The sequence below is a fragment of the Aulonocara sp. 'chitande type north' Nkhata Bay genome, linkage group LG12 (genome assembly GCF_057382095.1).
Source record: "Aulonocara sp. 'chitande type north' Nkhata Bay isolate Kocher_YH1m ecotype deep benthic linkage group LG12, A_spYH_male_GT1.1, whole genome shotgun sequence".
Classification (NCBI taxonomy): domain Eukaryota; kingdom Metazoa; phylum Chordata; class Actinopteri; order Cichliformes; family Cichlidae; genus Aulonocara; species Aulonocara sp. 'chitande type north' Nkhata Bay.
In genome coordinates this window covers 18,213,898-18,232,478 of record NC_141355.1, presented here as the reverse complement: position 1 = coordinate 18,232,478, position 18,581 = coordinate 18,213,898, and the positions used below count along the sequence as shown (strand labels likewise).

The following is an 18,581-nucleotide window of genomic DNA, read 5'->3' as shown; positions in this document are numbered from 1 at the left end:
CACTGACAGAGGCGAGGCTGCCGGACACTGGCGCCACCGGGCCCTCTGACCACCACCAGTAGGCAATGGGTGAAGTGTCTTGCCCAAGGACACAACGACCGAGACTGTCCAAGCTGGGTCTCGAACCGGCAACCTATCCGATTACAAGGCGAACTCCCAACTCTTGAGCCACGATCGCAATAAAGTGTTTTTCTGTAGATGCAACACTGGTTCATCTCTGGAGTCATAGCTCAGTGCTAACTGGTAAAATACATACACAAACACACAAAAAAATCCTAGAATTCCAAAATGTCCATAGAAAAACCAAAAGCTGGAGAACTATTGCTCAAGCCTCTTTAAAAAAATAAGAAAGTCTGGCTCCTTGAAAGCATATAAAGCAGATTTTGAAAAAAATGAGGGATGGCTCAAGACTTTTGCACAATCCTGTATATCAATCACTGGCTACAAAAACTGTGCCTAAAAGATGCAGACTTGTGCTGCTAAAAACAGAGTTGGCACTACATATCACCTAGTGCACACATTAGAGGATTTCAGATTAGTCCAAACAACTCTCTCTAACAAAATGATACATTTTTAGACTTTAAACCAAGAGTGTATCTAATGCTTACTTATGTGTAATATGGATCTGTGTTTACAAGTAAGGATCACTGCAGATGCTTTTGTTTCCTTCAGTCAGCTGATAAAGAGCAAGACACCAGGGTTTTCCTGGAAACAAGCTACACTGTCCTCTCATAGCATCCCAACAGGATGTGGTCTTTTATTCCTTTTTCAATGTCTGCATTTGACTTGCCTACAGTATGGGTATATGTGTGTATGACTTTGTGTGTGTGTGTGTGTGTGTGTGTGTGTGTGTGTGTGTGTGTGTGTGTGTGTGTGTGTGTGTGTGTGTGTGTGTGTGTGTGTGTGTGTGTACTCTGTCACTGTGTTTCTGAGTGCATGCTGTTGTGTACTGTGTTGTGAGCTTAGGTTGACATTCGTTTGACTGACATCGGGGGCGACAGCAGCACAGTAGCATATGGTAACCGCCTGCTAACCGCTAAAACTTGACATTAGTGCAAACAAGTCAGCCAAGCGTACCATAGTGTGCTCCTAAGAGGGTTAAGAGATAGGCTGTCAACATACGGTGGGATAATAACACCTACTACGAGGACCATAATACTAGATAAAGGGGAGGGGGCCAGACCAAACACACAAGTTGGTGCCAATTCAGATGAAAATGTTGACAAGTTCCACCGTAAAGCAAGGAACAAATTCTAACAAACTGAAACATGTGTTGCGTGTTGTTGTGCGCTCAAATTCAGATCATGATCTCACCATTTTGTAGCATTACACATAACAGAAAGCCAAAGAGGAACTTTCATACAGAGATGAGTGCCTCACACCTGACATTAACAAGACTCTCACATTGAAAACCCGATTAAATCTGAAGTACCTAGATCATCTCACCTGACTTTGACACGCCACTTCAGTATTTATAGTGAAATTTGACTTATCTTTGCTTTTCAAAAAACAGACTGCCACACATGTCAGTTTCTTGCATTATGGTTATATAGAAAGTGACAGTAAATATCCCATCTAGCTCGTTTCTTATCCTTGAGCAAGCTGACAACGCATTTTGAAAAGTAAGCTACAATGTGAGCAGTCTGCTGGTGATGCTCGCGTGTCTGTATTGCTCTCAGTCTCTGTAGCGCTTTTATGAATGAAAATGCACTGCATTTTCAAACCAGATCAAATGTGTCTCTGACTAATTCCAAAAGTGATATGGATAACTACAAACACGTGATTCCTTATGCATGTATTTTGTATATTTTAATGCCATGATACATGTTGATTCACTAAGTATGAGGACCAGAGACGTGGCAAAAACAGCTGTCCTCCACTAACCCACTGAGCTGCAGAAGGCAAAAGAGCTGCAGACAAATCTGATCGCTGTTGCCGTATCTCGTCATTGCCTGTCTTTCTTCTTTAGCACATATCTCTTGAAACACTCAGACACCATTACTGCCATGATCTGATGTACTGAAATGCACATTTCACATGTAGGAATATATCAGTCTCAGTCCAGCATCAGGCAAACGCAGGCAGCTGCACGACATTAACACACACACAGCTAAGCAAAGATAAAACCGCACTCTTACATAAATATTGGGGGGAAAACTGGTAGATATAATGCACGACACTCTGTGTTTATTGTAACGTTCAACTAAAGGGACAGCAGATAATTAAGTGGTGCATGTACCAGTTCGCAACTAGCTGAACCATTTTCTGCATGCTCTTTTTTCTGTCTCTCTAGTCTACGATTATCAAAAGACAAAATGTGATAAAAACGTAAACGTAGAAAAATACATTTTAAAAAAGCAACTCAACAAAAGATATTTCTCACCACTCGCAACAATCTACAAAAGCCCTCCTGCAGTATCTACTTTATTTCTAACCACAGAGTCAGCAATAACTAGAAACAAAAAGACTTTGCCTCTAGCCCTCAAGTACCCCACCGGACCCTGGAAACCCCTACTTAAACACTAAGTTTGCCTTCATTGATCAAAATATGGTGCCGACTGTCGAGGAGTATGACACAGGCACTTGTGAGCTTAGAGCAAGTTTCAGCTTTGATTCCGAGAAATTCTCAGTGAGCCTGAATCTCAGTCTGAATATGTGTTTTTATGATTGTTTGAGTATTCTGTAGGTGTGTGCGGCGTAGTGAGAGCTACGAGCACAACACTGGCTCCTCTCAAAGCTCGATTTCTGCCTTTAAAGTACACCGCTGAGCACGTTTAACCTCTGCAAACCTAAGGTAAAATAAACAAGAGAGTGAAACAGCCTTTAAATGTATGTATGTGTACATGGATGAGTACATGCAATATAAATTGATACAACCGCATATGGATTTTAAAAAAGGTGCTACGGTCCAGCTGTGAATGTGGAGAATTTTTCGGTGCGTTTGTGACTTCCAGAGTACGGGAATATGTTTGCACTGGCAGTAGAAGAGTGTTCCCTGTGAGAGAGTGAAGAGGTATCCACCACACACTGCCTGGGGGCCTCTGGAAGAGAGACTAAACAAGACCTTCCCACTGGGACACACATACACAGCCTGAAGCTGCAAATGACCTACTACCCACCTCACGCACACACAGACATAAACACACTCAATCATGCACGTACACACTGAGACAAAGCCTTTTTGATAATATAATTTAATTTCAAGAGAAAAAAAATTGTCAACTATCAAACATAGCTTAATGAATACCTACAAATAATGTTTACAATTTGATAACAATTTCTTTCGCATTTCTTTCTTTTTCTTTCTAAGCTCATACCATAAGAGAACCTCGGCAACATGAGAGTGCCTTTATGAATAACGCTCTCATCCAAGTTAGGGATTTCTTCGGTTTATATCTAACATCTGTACATATTCAGTTTCTGCTGAAATTGCTCTGTTTGCAAAAGACAACATTGCAGCACAACACATGCCTTAAAGCTAAGAATTTCATCATATCTATTAGCAGCATTTCTTTGAGTTCAACTTATTGTGGAATAATTACATTTCTTTTAATTTAAAGGGAAGCAACAGAAAGTGGACACAATCCTGACAGATCCCTGCCCCGGCTTTTATGGCACGGGGGGGTTTTGCAGCTCTCACAATGACTGATCTAAAGTGCTAGGTTTAAAGTCACACTATTCAAATTGGATTATGCTTAGACGAGAAATCCTCTAATACAATTTGCATGTGCTATGTGTGCAAATCCTGAGGTACTAAATACAAAATAAGTGATCTCTGCACAGTAAAATTACCACAGTTAATTTACTTTAACGCTGAAAGTGTTTAAATTAACACTTCCTGTGTTTATAGAGGCCAATCAACACTTATTAAGTCCAAAACATTTACAGTTGTTCCTTGAATTCTTGCTCTTAGCCCAAAAGTTAAATGTCATAATGTCACACACGTGTGTGAACGAGCTATTTAGCAGATTTACTTTGGGTGCAAATTACCAATGCCAGTTCTAGAAAATAGTAACTCCCACATGAAAATGTATTTTAAGAAGGGTTTCTCACATCTTAATACAACCCAAAGAGCATGTTCTACGCTAATGATTCAAACAAAACATTGATATGATCTTTTACCTGTGGTGCATGTTTATAAATGACCTTAAACCCACTGTAAACTGTCATTCTCATTCATCAATGTCTTGTGAAACAACGGTGGGTGTGTTTTCCTAGAGGAAGCCCGAGGATGAACATATCTTCTTTGTATCATTCTCTGACTAACAAATATAGGCTCCCCGCCAAGAGAAACTCAATGAGACCACAATCAATATACTGCTACAAGGTGTGCACACACTACACAGATACAGGATGATGTACGATTACCTGGAGCACATAACAATCAGCTGCGTGCTCATCCACCGTACACAAACACACACTCGCATGCAATTCACACACACATACATGCACACTACAAGGCACTTAATATGCAAATAATTTTTTTTTTTTTTACAACAGGGACACCGCTCCATTGTTCATCTGGACGAAAGGGGGAGCAGATAGATAGATAAATAGGTCTCTAGATATCTAGCTTGGACGTCAATTGATGAAATTTCTCATACGGCAGCAGCAGTGCTGTTAGGACAGGGAATACCACCACAAAATAATGTTTTCTCTCCCTCTGATCAATTTTTAATTTGGCCCGTGCAGCCGAGCCCTTGGCGGGCCAGGCCCCGGTAATTATGGTGGGTTATTGACAGCTGCCTTCCCGCGGGAGGCTATTTAAAAGAGGTTTAACCCCAGAGCAAGTCCAGGCCCCACACCCGCCTTTGAAGGTGTCAAGTGCATTGATCTGAGCTGCGGGATGCGCTGGGACCTTCCCACCTGGAGGTGTGTGTGTGTGTGTGTGTGTGTGTGTGTGTTGCTTGCAGGGCAACTATTACAAGGCCACAGCAAGGCGGAGCATCTTTTGACCTCACACACACACAAACTGTCCTCTGGCTAAGGCTGGCTAGCTGGATAGATACCTGTCTGGCCTCTGTAACCACTTGATGCCCCAAGATAGACTGTGCACACACTATACATACAATGTTATCACTGAGCTACACACAAACAAACAAGTTAACTCACAGCTTAGGGGGAATTAGAAGAACTAATGAGAGAGGAGGAAGAAGAATGGTGACTGCAGAGACAAGAGACAGAGAGATATCCTCTTAACACATGAGGCCATGACACAAGCCAGACAGATGATAGAGTGTGAGAGTGCGCAGCCAATTCTGAAGAAGACATCATCCAGCAAAAAAAAAAAAAGAAAAAAAGAGGGGGGGGGGGGGGGGGTCATGACAGAAATTAGAAGAGGATTCCTGTGTTTGAGTGTGTCTGCCTTCGCTGCCCCCTTTCAGCCTCCCATTGAAATTCTGGGCAGATACAAACCCCTAGGCTTTTGACACACTTTCGAAAACACCACACCCCCTCTTTCTTTCCAGAGAATCTCCAGTGTCGGGCCTGACTCACTATCAAGAGAGTTAGTGAGCGAGCAAGAGTGAGATGGAGACAAGGAAGGGGGGGCGACAGCGGCTATAGATCCGTTTTGTATGAGCAACTTTCAAATTAAATTGAGTCGTTCGTGAAGACCTTGCATAACGCTCGTGGTTCGTGTGGAGCTGTGTGCGCACATGCTAACAAACTGGAGGGTTGAGAGACTTGGTATTGTAAATGTATTAATTCATATGTAAATGATCTAAAAAGCAATGAGAAGGAGTTTAAATTCATAAACTATTTTCTCATGCTGAAGACTTCTGACAATCTGACAAAAACGTAAATTGAAACTCGGTGGCTGACAAAAGTTACAAGCATTCAGAAATACTAAAAAGGAAATTAGGTTTTGCAGGACCGCAGCAGAATACAGAAAATTTTAGAAGAAAATTTCTCTACTGGTAGCAACTAGTATCACCGGCAAAATGCAAAATGCAAAAAAAGGCAGCTGAATAAAAAGGATGAGGGAGAAAAAAGTTAGGAAGCGATGTAAAATAAAAGGATCAACTTTGCTGCATCTTGATCGTACAATACCAAACAGCTACAACCTCAAAACAGGATTCATGTACATTGTTTTTATATGGATGCAAACTAGTTGAAAGTCCTACTCCTAACTCCAACACCTACCATATAACTTATGATCCCACCTTTCAATATTCAATATCCCTCCTCCCTCAAATATTCCGACTGTAACCTCACAGTCTAAACTCTCTTTCCCACCTCCTCATCCCCTCCAAACCCCATGGCACGCACCCTACACCTCCACCATCTCAGTCTCAGGATGCAGAGCATTGACAGGGCCAGAAGGTAATGATACAGCTGCCATGATGCAACAAGCAGACCTGTCGACTGTCAGGAATTGAAATCATGAAGGAATAAGCTGTCATTAAGAGGCCCTCTCCCCGTAGTGGAGCTGTCAGATGCCTGCCTTCTGCCTACTCTCTCTCTATACTCCCGTCTCTCCTCTGCCAGTCCCAACCCATTTGCAGTCACTCCCTCGTCTTCCTCTTATTTCTCTCTTTCTGCATCAATCCTTTCCACACTCCTCTCCTTCTTTCCACTTCTGCCCTCTTCCAACCAATCATAACCTGTTTCCCTTTCTGCACCCCACACCCCATCAACTCGGCTTTTTCTCAGATTCCTCTTTTCCACCTCTTCCACCACTTTGTGTTTGTTGCTGGAGCAACCTTTTCTCCTTCTCCTCTCACCTGTCATTTTACTTCTACACTTTGGGAATAGCATCACTTAGATGTGCACACATGCACATAAAGACAACATGCATGAGGCCTACACAGATGGCACAAAAATTTTCCCTCAACCCAGCATTAATGTGCACTGCGCCAAATAGTCCCGAGTATACCCTGCATCCAAGTGTGATGTGTTTGCGTCTATGTATGTGTGCTTTCTCTGTGTGCACATGTCTATGTGACTTGTATTTAATGTATATGTTTTTGCCAGGTTATTAATGTGTCACCATCATACAGCAGCGTGAACAAGACATGGGATGAATATGGGAGAAAGAGACAGGTGATGGGAAGTAAATTGCGGCGTAAGAGACAGACTGCCCTGAGATTCACCCAACAATGTGATTGTGTGTGCATGTGTGTATGCGTGTGTGTTGCGTGAAGGGGCTGATTAACTAGCCTAATCAGCAATTTTTCCTACAATCGCCTGATTGGCAGAGGTGATCCCATCGGAAGAGAGGAAAAGCTGACTCGAGCTTCTGAGGAACATGGCGAAGAATTCCAGAGTGTGCTCGCACTACATCCACACACATTACAACAGCGCTGTGAATTAACAGTTTTATCCGTATGTGCGTGTGAGTAGTGATTCTGTGTTTTGCCAAGCCACAAGCTCCCCCAGATTTCCTTGAATGCACTCTAGTTGACCCTTTGCTGCAGGCTTTGAATTTCCAATCAGTTTCCCATGAGTAACATCACATGAGCTACACTCGAGACAACAGATTGTTCCCACAAAACGGACCCTAATCTAAACATAATTAAAAATTATACTGAGAAAATGTGACATTCTGACCCAAAACCACACTTAACAAAGTTATAAATAAAATAATGGCATGTGTGTTGCTTTCACACAGTCACACAGAATAAGCCTGTTCTAATGAACAGTTTAAGTCCAGACACCTATTTTTTTTTAGGTCTGCACTCCTGATGATGGGTTGGTTACTTTCACACAGCTCATTTTCAATTAAATGACTTTAATTAAGTGGATATATACGCTATTTTCTTTGATTGTTTTGTCAAAATCAATCAGTCAATCAACACGATTCCTTAATTTTCCAAAATGACTTCTGACAAGTCAGGAGCATTGTGTTTAGCAGCAGAACATATCCGGTAGGTAGACAGAGCAACATTTGATAGCCACAGATTAAACTGCTGACAAATAACATAGAAGCAGATGTAGTAAGGAAAGATTTGGACTGCAACCCAACATAAACACATGTAGCAACAACTTCACAAACAGTCATCTCTTTTGCCCAGGGAGGGATAGGGGCTACTTGTCAGGTTTCAGATCTCACCTAGTCATCACAATTTTTGCTGTACCTCTCTTCCCACATGTTTGGATTAAGAAGTCCCCTTGGCCGACCAATTAGGCATTCATTATAAATACTGACACAGAAGATAAATTTAAAATAACGTATTACTCATGTCATGTCGCTGTGAGTGTTTGTCTTTGTGCTGGTTTACTGGGGAAAGGCTGTATCTTTAAAGAGTAAGATGGGATTCATCTGTCATTATGATGAATTAGTAGTTTGCACAGGTATGTGAGCTAGCCAGATAAAATGTTTAAGGGGAAGCGCATAAAAGGGGAGTAATAACATCATACAATTACATGTCAAATACCTGATATAATATGGCCTGTGTATGCTCAAAGAAATATTGATACCACTACGTATTATTAAATAAACGTGGGTGCCTTTTTATAACGTTGGCTGGTAGTGTAGGGTAGCTACGGAGTTTCTCCTTCTGTGCTGGAGGCAGAAAAAAAAACATTTCAATTCATATCCCTTTTTAATTTTTCCTCTCACCTCAGTACGTGCTTTCATGCAAAACTCTTACAATAAATATAAAGTAAAATCTAAAATAAAATCATACAGTACATACTGTAAGACCAAAAAGGGAAATGACAAATCTTATCAAATTTGTAAAGTTGACACCAAAATCGCGATAAAGTGAGTCTTTTTTGAAGATGGTACAGTAGCTGTAACTCCGGTACATAAGACATCGAGAGACACTGTGTGGTATAACATAATATAGTACAAACATGTCCATAATGGATGCCAGCAGCATGAATTGACTGTAAATGTGTGTGGCTTTTTCTCCAGTGCGCTCACAGTACAAGGCCCTTGTGCAGTAAATGTCTGGATGATGATTTGTCAGGGTGCAAGAACACGATTTCTTGTTTACTATGATGAATGGGCAACACTCGCACCACACACACACCATGTTCTCTATATTGAAGCTGTCACTTTGGCTCTCCACAGCACAACCCTGCCTTCTCCAACTGTAACACCAGCCGGGGTAACTGTATTAGACAGTCTAGGGGTACCTGATTCATCCGTTAGCGCACATGGACACACATGCGCTACTCTAACTTCTCCAGTTGTTGTACACAATAGGAGAGGGATTTACACAGCAGCGTTTTTATGTTAATCAGATGGGCAAAACGAAGGAAGGCGGGAGAAAGAATCTAGTCTGTGTCATCTGGAAGAGTAGGTCATTATACATGAAGTGGTAGTGAGGATAGAGAAGCGGGTGAAAATAATTAGACAGAAAGAGGTACCTTTTGGTTGCTGACACATACATTTGTGAAGCAGCCTGTGAGCTGGTTTAGGCATGCACACAATAACATGCCTCACTCTTTTCACATTATATATCAAACACGCATTCCCAATTTGGCAGTCTGTTTAAGCTGCTGATTTTTACCATCTCTCCCTCTCGAATAAGTGCTGCTGTTCCCTTGCATCGCTGTCTGCTGTTTCAACCAGTCCCCCCAGCATCCACCATTAGGTTTCTAGAAATTCAATTTAATTCCATTTTATTTGTATAGCACTAAATCACAACAGTCACCTCAGGCACTTTAAATTGTAAGGCAAAAACCCCAAAATAATAGTGAAAACCTCAACAATCAGATGACCCCCTACAAGCAAGCACTTGGCGTAACCTCCAGTTTTTATGTGCACCTGTAAAACTAAAAGGCTAGAAACTCTACATTGTTCCCTCTCGCATCTCAGTCATCCATGAACACATGAACGCTACACAAGAATTCTGTGAAAAGGAAAAGTGAAGAAAGTCTTTCGGTTTATTAACAATACAAATGAAGCCAAAATTCAGTGCGTGATATCATTTGATGGTAGGAGTTTGCACCTGTGACTGTATGCCTGCTCATTATTTGCCTCTGTGATCATATGAAATGTGAAATGTTCAAAGTGTTCAGCATCATAATTTCTCTTATGACCCCAGGGCGAAGTTTTCTTTTCTTTTCCTACGCTTGCGTAAGCTGTACAATGAAGTTAAACTGAAGTGAGTCGATACAGTAAATCAAGAGTCTAAACTAATAAACCAAAAAGCATGCCTGCAATCCCATTCCAACACCGAGTGAAGTACATAACATCTAAAATATGATTCCACACTGAGTCTAACTTTGCCACAACTGCTCAACAGCCCCAAACATTCAGGCCTGTGTTTCAAATAAACTGTGTGCTGCACCCATCACACCAAAATCGTACAAGTCCTACAAAAACCACCAAACCAAAGCTGACTACCAGTTTTGCAAAATAAGGGGGAAAAAGAAAAAGAAAACAGGTCACAGACCAGAACATTCGTTCAACAGATAATAAAATAGCTTGAAATTCTTTGTTGTGACCTCTACCTGCATGGCTCTTTCAATGAAGGGGATCTGTGTCCCTGAGTTCAAGTCCTGGTTGATGATTAGCCTACGGGCCCACTGACCAGCCCGCACCACACCACTGCCCTGAATCAGCACCAGCAGCTTAGATGGGTTGGATAAGGCATCTGGGCTGAGGTAGATAAAACCGGTGGGTTCATCTTCTGTGGCATCCACCTGAACGTCCAGAAAAATACGGGTTACCACGTGTCAGCGAAATGTAATTCATTTCAAATACAATGCTTTAAAACAGTCTTGTTGTGATTTTATATGTACATCTCTGAATTCTATTGCTTTAGAGGAAAAAAAACACCTGAAAAAAAAAAGATATTTTCCATATGTAAAGTGCATGAGTTCTCTTGTGTGTACTCTAAAAAAGCTCACATGCATCGATACATTAACCACTCAGATAACAGTCCTTATAACAGAGAGTAAAACAGAGAGAGAGAGAAAGTGTGTGCCGTTGTGCTCCACATCCAGTGCTTCTTTGCATCCTTCCCAAGTATGCCTAGAATAACCGCTAAGGAGACAAACACTGTCCATAAAAGCCATGGGTGGCAGCTGCAAGAACTTAATCCAAACAGACAAAGGGAGCCAAGTGGGGGAGAAAATCTTACCCTTTATTCTCTTGTGCGCCCTCATTCCTTCTCCCTATACTTGGCTTTGGTTAATCTTCTTAAAATCTGCGGTCACAAGTTCAATGCCATGCAGGTGGACGGACCCACCACCAACACACACACACGCCGCATACGTGTGGGCGGGTGGGCAGCAGAAAAGCATAACAGAGCAATTTTCCAGGGGAATAATGAGATAAATAGGCCAGGCAGATAAACCAGTAAAAGTGTATGGGGGCTAATGAAAGGCGCTGACTCTGGCTACGTGATTTATGGACACTGTTAGTGCTGGAGCTAACTTTGGCATGTTTCTAAACACTGGCGCTGCCTAACATCCCCATAAACGCGCACTGAAAAATGATCACTACTTTTATACACAGAAAAAAAGAGCAGGAATGGCGAGGTAAAGGGGGGGAAAAAAGAGACAAACATGCTTCCAACAACAAATAAAAGGAATTAAGTGTGCGTTCTGAGCCTGGATGAGCTGGGCAAAGAATAACTCCACGATGGCAGAAGAGAAAGTCCCCTTCAGCGCAATTGAATGCAAAACAGATTAAGCATCAGCATGCTGCGCCTCTGTGCCTTTGAAATGAAACGTCACAATACAGTTAATTTGTTGAGGAGACACTTTTGCACAAAGGATGTGGGCAGAGGAGGAGGGTAAGAAAGACAGGGAGTAAGAGAGAAACTGAGTGAGATAGAAAAAGAAAGACAAAGAATGAATTGGGAGAGCTGACTCCTCACAATCCCCTTTTCTTTAGTTTTTTAAACAGAACACTCAATATCATAATCACACTCTGAAGCCTAAGCATTTACGTCCATTTTAATATTTAATACTCCCTTTAATCTTCAATGGCATAAATCAAAGAAGAAAATGCCTCCTTTCAGTATGGGTACTTACTGGCAGGATTTCTTTAGTCATGTTGCACTTTTTCTCCAACAGCTCATAAACATACTGAGTGATGATCTGCAGAGGAAAAAAAGACACAGAAAACACACAGTGAGACGTTACACTGATAATACAGTCTTAAAGCAATTAATAATTTTATATTGCTGTTGATACAAATCCATCCCACAAAAGTCAACTAAACTGTGTGCATGTGTGAGCAAGTAATAGCACCCACTGTCAAGCTTACAAACAGAATAAAAAATACTATTCACAGCCCTCGTTTGCCCTCTGGTCTGTGTGTGTGTGTGTGTGTGTGTGTGTGTGTGTGTGTGTGTGTGTGTGTGTGTGTGTGTGTGTGTGTGTGTGTGTGTGAGCACGAGCAACTTGAAAGGGTCTGGATTGTACTATGTGTAGTGTGTGTACGTGTGTGCGAATCACAGTGTAGTGAGAGTGTTGAGGTTGTAAGTGCCAGGAGAGGAAATCTCCTGTACAAGCGAAGGGCTGATGTAAGTTATGTTTATCCCCGCAGCCACAGCACTAAAGAACCTTATATACCGAGTCATTCCAACCCCGGGCCAAGCCTTTCATGGTTCAGTGACATTAACAACGTTCTTTTCCATTTTCCCTTTTTTTTTTTTCTTCTTCTCCCCCTGTCCTGCTCAGCTGAGAACACAGAGAAGCACTCGGAACAGATTTCAATTTTTGATCAGGTGTGAGAGAGAGACAGAGGAGTTAACAGTGATAATAGATGGCAAGGCACGCCACCGCTAGCAGTAAGATGTAGTAGAGCTATTGACGCTGTTATGATGTCTCAACGCATGCTATGACAAACTATCTGTCCTGTACATGTCACAACAATTGTGTTTGGTTGATGGACCACAGAGGGAGCTGCTGCTGCTATGGAGGCTCACATTGGTTTGTTTTAGAAGTGTTAGTCTTACTAAATCAGGAAACCAAAGGCCAGCCGAGGTGCCACAGCTACGCAGCGCGCCCGAGCTTGAGTCATGCTGAACCCATCGACCCCCAAACACAAACAAGCAACAACCAGACACTGTTATGTCTCGCTGCACGGAGCGGGATGATGCCCAAATGACATTAATGTGTGGAAAGGAGAAAACCTGCGCTGAGACTTAAAAAACACCAGAAAGCAGACATGCACACAACAAGCGGAACAGGGATTGGTCATTGCATCTTTTACTAAATGAAATGTTTGGTTAACAAGTTAAAAAAAAATATATCCATTTATAAATCCAAACAATGTCAAATCATACAAATTGACCTTCACAAGCTGCCAGTGTTTTGCAGAACCCAGCAAACTTCCTGTGTGTACTAATGAAATTACTTATTTAGAGAAGGGAAAGGATCGCTGCTCAGTGCTACAATGCCAAGTGCAAAAATGTTCTGAATCAGTACAGAGAAATTAGAAGAAAAGCAAACAAACAAACAAACAACAGTAACGCAACATTTAAGGGACATGAGGTGTTCAGCTTTTGCAACTTTTGGCACAAAAATAAACAAATAAATAAATATTCTTTAATTCTTTAGACCACATTTCATTGTTTTATGTCAACCATGGAACAATGAAATTATGCAGATCTCTAAAATTGCATGTACCAAACTTACTTAATAGATCTTTGGAACAGCAAGGTCAAATGCAAATTACGAACTCACAAATAAATAAATAATACAAAGAGCAGCTTTCGCGTCAAACATGAATTTAATGATAATCACAAAACTGTAACGTTATACCCAAAATAAACTCAGTGCTAATGTAGGATACTCCTTAAAGAGCAAAACACAAGAATTACATTATGAATCAGACACATATTGGCCTTATGCCAGCCAATCAAAGGCCAGCAGACAGACCAAATGAAATCATTGATTCTACCATTTGACCCTATGGGAGGGTGGTGGTAGAGGAGCTAAAACAAGCCCACCTCACCCCCACAGAACCTCACAGCTAATTCACTAAAATGTCAGCTGGTCTGATGAAGACTAAAATGATTCTGGGCCTCAGTATGCTAGTGTTTAATGACATCAATAAGCTTCACAGGAAATTTCATTTGCAGCATGTTATTTGTTCTGTGCCTCAGGTGGCTCAAGAAACATCTGATATAAAATAAGAAGAGAGAGTGATGGGGAATAGGGAAAGGAGAAAAAATGTGTGTGCGGGGAAATGCAAGAGTTTCACTGCATGAATATGTTTCCACTCATAAAAGATAATGTAGATTATAAATAGGAAAATAATATTCAATGGACTGCTGGGTCATCGTATCAATTCTCTTTAGTTTATAATGTCAAGATCCAATAAGAGCTAAAGAGGGACAGTGCCACCACACAACATCCGAATTCCTTAGTAACAATGGCACAGACTGGATACACACTGAAACACGCACATACACAGGCAACCTACTTCTGTGCCGGCCTCCGAGGACTACGTCTCAGCAGCTGATCAGTACAATAAGAGAGGCCTCTTTGTCACCTAATTACCAATGTGTATTAGTGCTTTAATGAAAATGCCTGCAGGATGCAACTCTGAGTGTCTACATTGTCAGCATCAGACGATAAGACAAGCACGAGGAACTGATTTGGCAAGTAATATTAAGACACACAAAGAGAGGGGAAGCAAGGGAATGAGATGGAGAAACACAGAAGCATGTTTATGGGAGTGAAATCAATAGGTTTCACTGCCACAAATGCTACCATGATCTTTTTATCTGCAATTCGCTTGTATTATCAGGCTAACAAGACACAGGCACAGCATTATTTTAAATGTCAGCGCAGGTTTAAATTACATTAGTTTAGACTATTGTAAAAGGTTGAGGTCAAAGTCCCACACTACATGATGTTATCTTCAGGGACACACACAAGTGTGTCAGTTTGCAAAACATTTGTATCTGCACCCTTTACTTGGGTTTTTTTTTTTCAGCCTTCAGAGAAACAAACTCAGACAGAATGTAAATGATGATAAATTATACTAATAAAACAAACTTTCCACATGCCTGTGATAAATATACGCAGATCCTGGGACAATCTTTGGAGTACGAGGTCGCCTCTATGTCTGTGGTTTGTGTAGAGGAAGCATTGCGGTGATGAACCATGAAGAGGGGGATCAGAGAGGAAGGAAGGGACTTAGAAGGAAGCTCAGCAGGAGGAAAGAAAGAAGACATGAAGGGAGGGATGTGAAGAAATCCCCAGGACACATAGTCTCGTGCCAGCTCCCACAGCGGTGAACAGCTGAGAGGAGAAGGGGTAATTGAAGAGGGGATGTGGGAGAGAGAGAGAACAGTGCAGTGCATGGCCTTGATAAGAGGCCCTTAAGTGGGTGGGCAGTGACATCAGCTCCTCGCAAACTCCTGGTCATCCCCATAACAGTCTCCTCATCGCTCACAAACAAACACCACGCCAAGGTCTTAATGAAGACCATCGTGGCTGCAAGTAGATATACTCTTAAACTCCTCACAGAGAAGAGGACCTCCCACATTAAGTGTGTGTGTGTGTGTGTGTGTGTGTGTGTGTGTGTGTGTGTGTGTGTGTGTGTGTGTGTGTGTGTGTGTGTGTGTGTGTTCTCCCACTGATTGCAACGGTCATGCCTGGTTTGGCTGACCGCACCTGGGGCAATAAGCAGCTCAATCTTCCCAGAAACACAAAATAACAAATATTGGGAGTAAGAGAACCAAGACAGGAAGAGGAGGAACAGGAATAAGGGAAAGCAAAGCAAATATTAAGAGAAAAGAAGGATCGGAGCGAGAGGACGACAGTGATTAAGCAGGAAATGGTTTTGATGCTCAGTGCAAAGGGAACAAAAACTGGGGTTATAACAAGGAAGCAAAAGAATGTCATAATCTAAAATTAGCCCACAGACAAAATCATGAAATACAATTTGTTTGTATGTATTAATTATTTTTAATAACATATTTTTAGCTGTTTTTCAGTCTCAACCTTTAAATAATCCAGAGTTTAAGTTTGAGAGCCAGTTTCAGGAAGTTAAAACAATGTAATTAGAAACATTTGTAACACTTACTGAGGCCACTGAGGCCACACTTCTTCATCTGCAAAACTATATTTAAGTGGAAGAAGGCACGTGTGAGGACATAGTAAAGACAGAGACACATACTGTATACACACATACACATGAAACCGAAGCAGAAGCACACATGCCTCTTGTCTCTCTAGTCCAGAGCCCTCTCCCAAAGCCACTTAGCCATAGAAACCAGAGAGCAAGAAGAGGCATCAAAGCTGTTTATATAATGAAACTGAAAGAGCTGCTCCGTGCCGTATCACTGACTGCACCCAGAAAAGCATTCCTTCTTCTCCAGAGAATAGAGGAAAGGAAGAAAAAGAGGGGAGAAAAAAAGAAGAAAATCCCCCTGAACAATGCAGCACAACAACAGCGGCAACAACAGCAAAGCATACTCAGAAAGAGAGATACTGTGAAAATGAGAGTGAGCGTGAGGCAATAGAAAGGTTGTTTATTTTAAGTCAGCCTCATGTACCAACAGAAAATGTATTAAAATAGGCCCTATTGCTGTGAATTTGTGATCTGTCAGTCCGCGTGGGAAACAAAGAGAGAGAGACAGAGGGAGAGAGAGACAGAGAGGGAGAATGCTGTAATTCCCATGAGGTCTCTGTCATTCTTCTGTCAGAGGAGAGAGGGCTCTCCAGGGGAAGAGAAAGTTCTCAGACACAGACAGACAGACTGTTTAAACTTAGCGTGGATATCCCTCTCTCTCACTCCTCTCTGCCCTCCCTGCACTGCTCATCCTAATGGCATCATAATGACCTCCTCAGGTGTTAACTGAGAAGTCGGCAGAGGGCTAATTCAAACTAAGGTATTGTATGCCTCGGTGGGTGTCGGCAGCAGCGACAGATGTCTTTGCTGTAACTAACAGCTCTCCTGTCTTTTCCCCAACAGCCCTTCCACCCCCACCCCCATCCCCTGCCCAATTCCCTTTTCTTTCATCAACTCAAATCCACCTCACCCACTCCTTGCAACCATTTTTTTTTTGTCTGGATGTGTCTGCTTCCTCCTTCGTGCTCTCACAAAAGCTGCAGCAGCAGTTTTAAAGTGTTTTGGGAATGGATACGTGATGGCAGTCGGTGGCTCAGGGCAGACAGCTGTCATTTATAGTTCCTCTTTAGAGAGATCCCATTAGCTTCCCAACAAAATGGTCCACAACTGTTATGGGGCCTCCTGGTGCTTTAAGTACAGTATGGAAGCCTGTATCCAGGGTTTCCATCATTGGCTGGATGCAACACTTAATGACTGCTCAATGACTTTTTATGGGTAACTCAAAGAACCTCTAAAAGCAAAGAACATAATCCATTTCTTGTTCAAAATGGGGAAAGAATGCTTCAAAGTTTGTTTAACAGAACAAAAATGTAAAATAAAACATCTGATTGAATAGCCTGTGAATCCAGTTAATAGTAAATAATATTTCTTATTACACCACTACTTCCCTACTTCTCAAAATAAGTCAAGTATATGACTGCTTTTTTCTTTGGATGCTCTTTGAAGACTAGAGTAAAACTAAAAGAGTAGTTTCTCAGTGTATTTTCAAAAACACTGTCAAAGAATTTGATTACAAAGGTTGGGTAGTGTTAAAAAACAAAGATGCAATATCTCACAGGTAACTTGTTTAACTGGCAACAGGTCAGCAACATGACTGGGTATACAGTAACTCCAGCAGAGCATAGCTCAACAATTTGGGAATAATGCCTATTTTCTGGGAGGACTGAGACTGAGAAAAAGGCAGGCTACACTCTAGACTGATGGCCAGTTATTAAAGGTACAGCAATTTAATCATAACTTTCATCAGCAAAAGTACTTTAAGATAAGGGGCATCTACCATTACTCTCAAAGGACAAGCAGTAAAATCAAAGGCCAAACACTTCAAGCAGGCTAAATATAAAGGAGATGTGGGGGAAAACATTCCACATTGTTGAGCGCAGATTTATTGTATGAGTAATATTCAAGCTCTGTTCTTTGAACACCTCCACAATTTTTGTCTCCTTCCTTTGTTTTTTAAACATTATTATGTCACACTGTGTCACAGAAATTGTCTCGTTAAAATTTAGAGGCAAAAACACTTTTACACTATTTTACACTTTTACACTTATTTGCAAATTTTTACACTATATAAAAGTTTGCAAATAACAGTTCAGTAGTCAACATGATTTAAAACAGCAGGTTAATTTGCTAGTGTTAGGATGTCAGTGCTGAACACAACAACGCTGTATTTGTTTCTTTAATATTATTATGGTAGCCAAAGTTACAAGTTCACAGACCCAAGACAGTATGTACAGTGCAATTCACACACTGTGTTAGATTAAATTAATCCAGATATTAACCCACCCACTGAACAATTTCATTGGATTAAGACTAGGTACAATTATAATCACCAAAGATTTTCTTTTGGCTGACTACAGTTTTTTGTTAGAAACCTGTTATACCTTCTTATTGAATATTTGCGCAGCGGGATTTATAATGATGCAGGATAATAACCCAAAACAAACCTCGCAGGTTTTCAAGAAGTATGTGAAGGCCAAAAAGAAAACAAAGAGAAAAAACAAAAGAGGCATTTACACACACCTGAGCTCAACACAAGGGAAAATATGCAGGGACAGCGAGCTTTCCTGACACCACAAAAAGCAAT

General features: G+C 41.4%; 1 protein-coding gene across 1 annotated transcript in view; it reads right to left on the bottom strand.

The window, feature by feature from the left end:
- The window catches only part of arb2a (ARB2 cotranscriptional regulator A), a 166,591-nt gene that overhangs the window by 136,137 nt on the left and 11,873 nt on the right, over window positions 1-18,581 (bottom strand). Inside the window, exons 5-6 of the mRNA XM_086314021.1 lie at window positions 11,938-12,003; window positions 10,408-10,599 (exon numbers count right to left, since the gene is read on the bottom strand). Of these exons, the coding sequence (XP_086170147.1) occupies window positions 10,408-10,599; window positions 11,938-12,003 (258 nt within the window). The remainder of the gene's footprint in view (window positions 1-10,407; window positions 10,600-11,937; window positions 12,004-18,581) is intronic.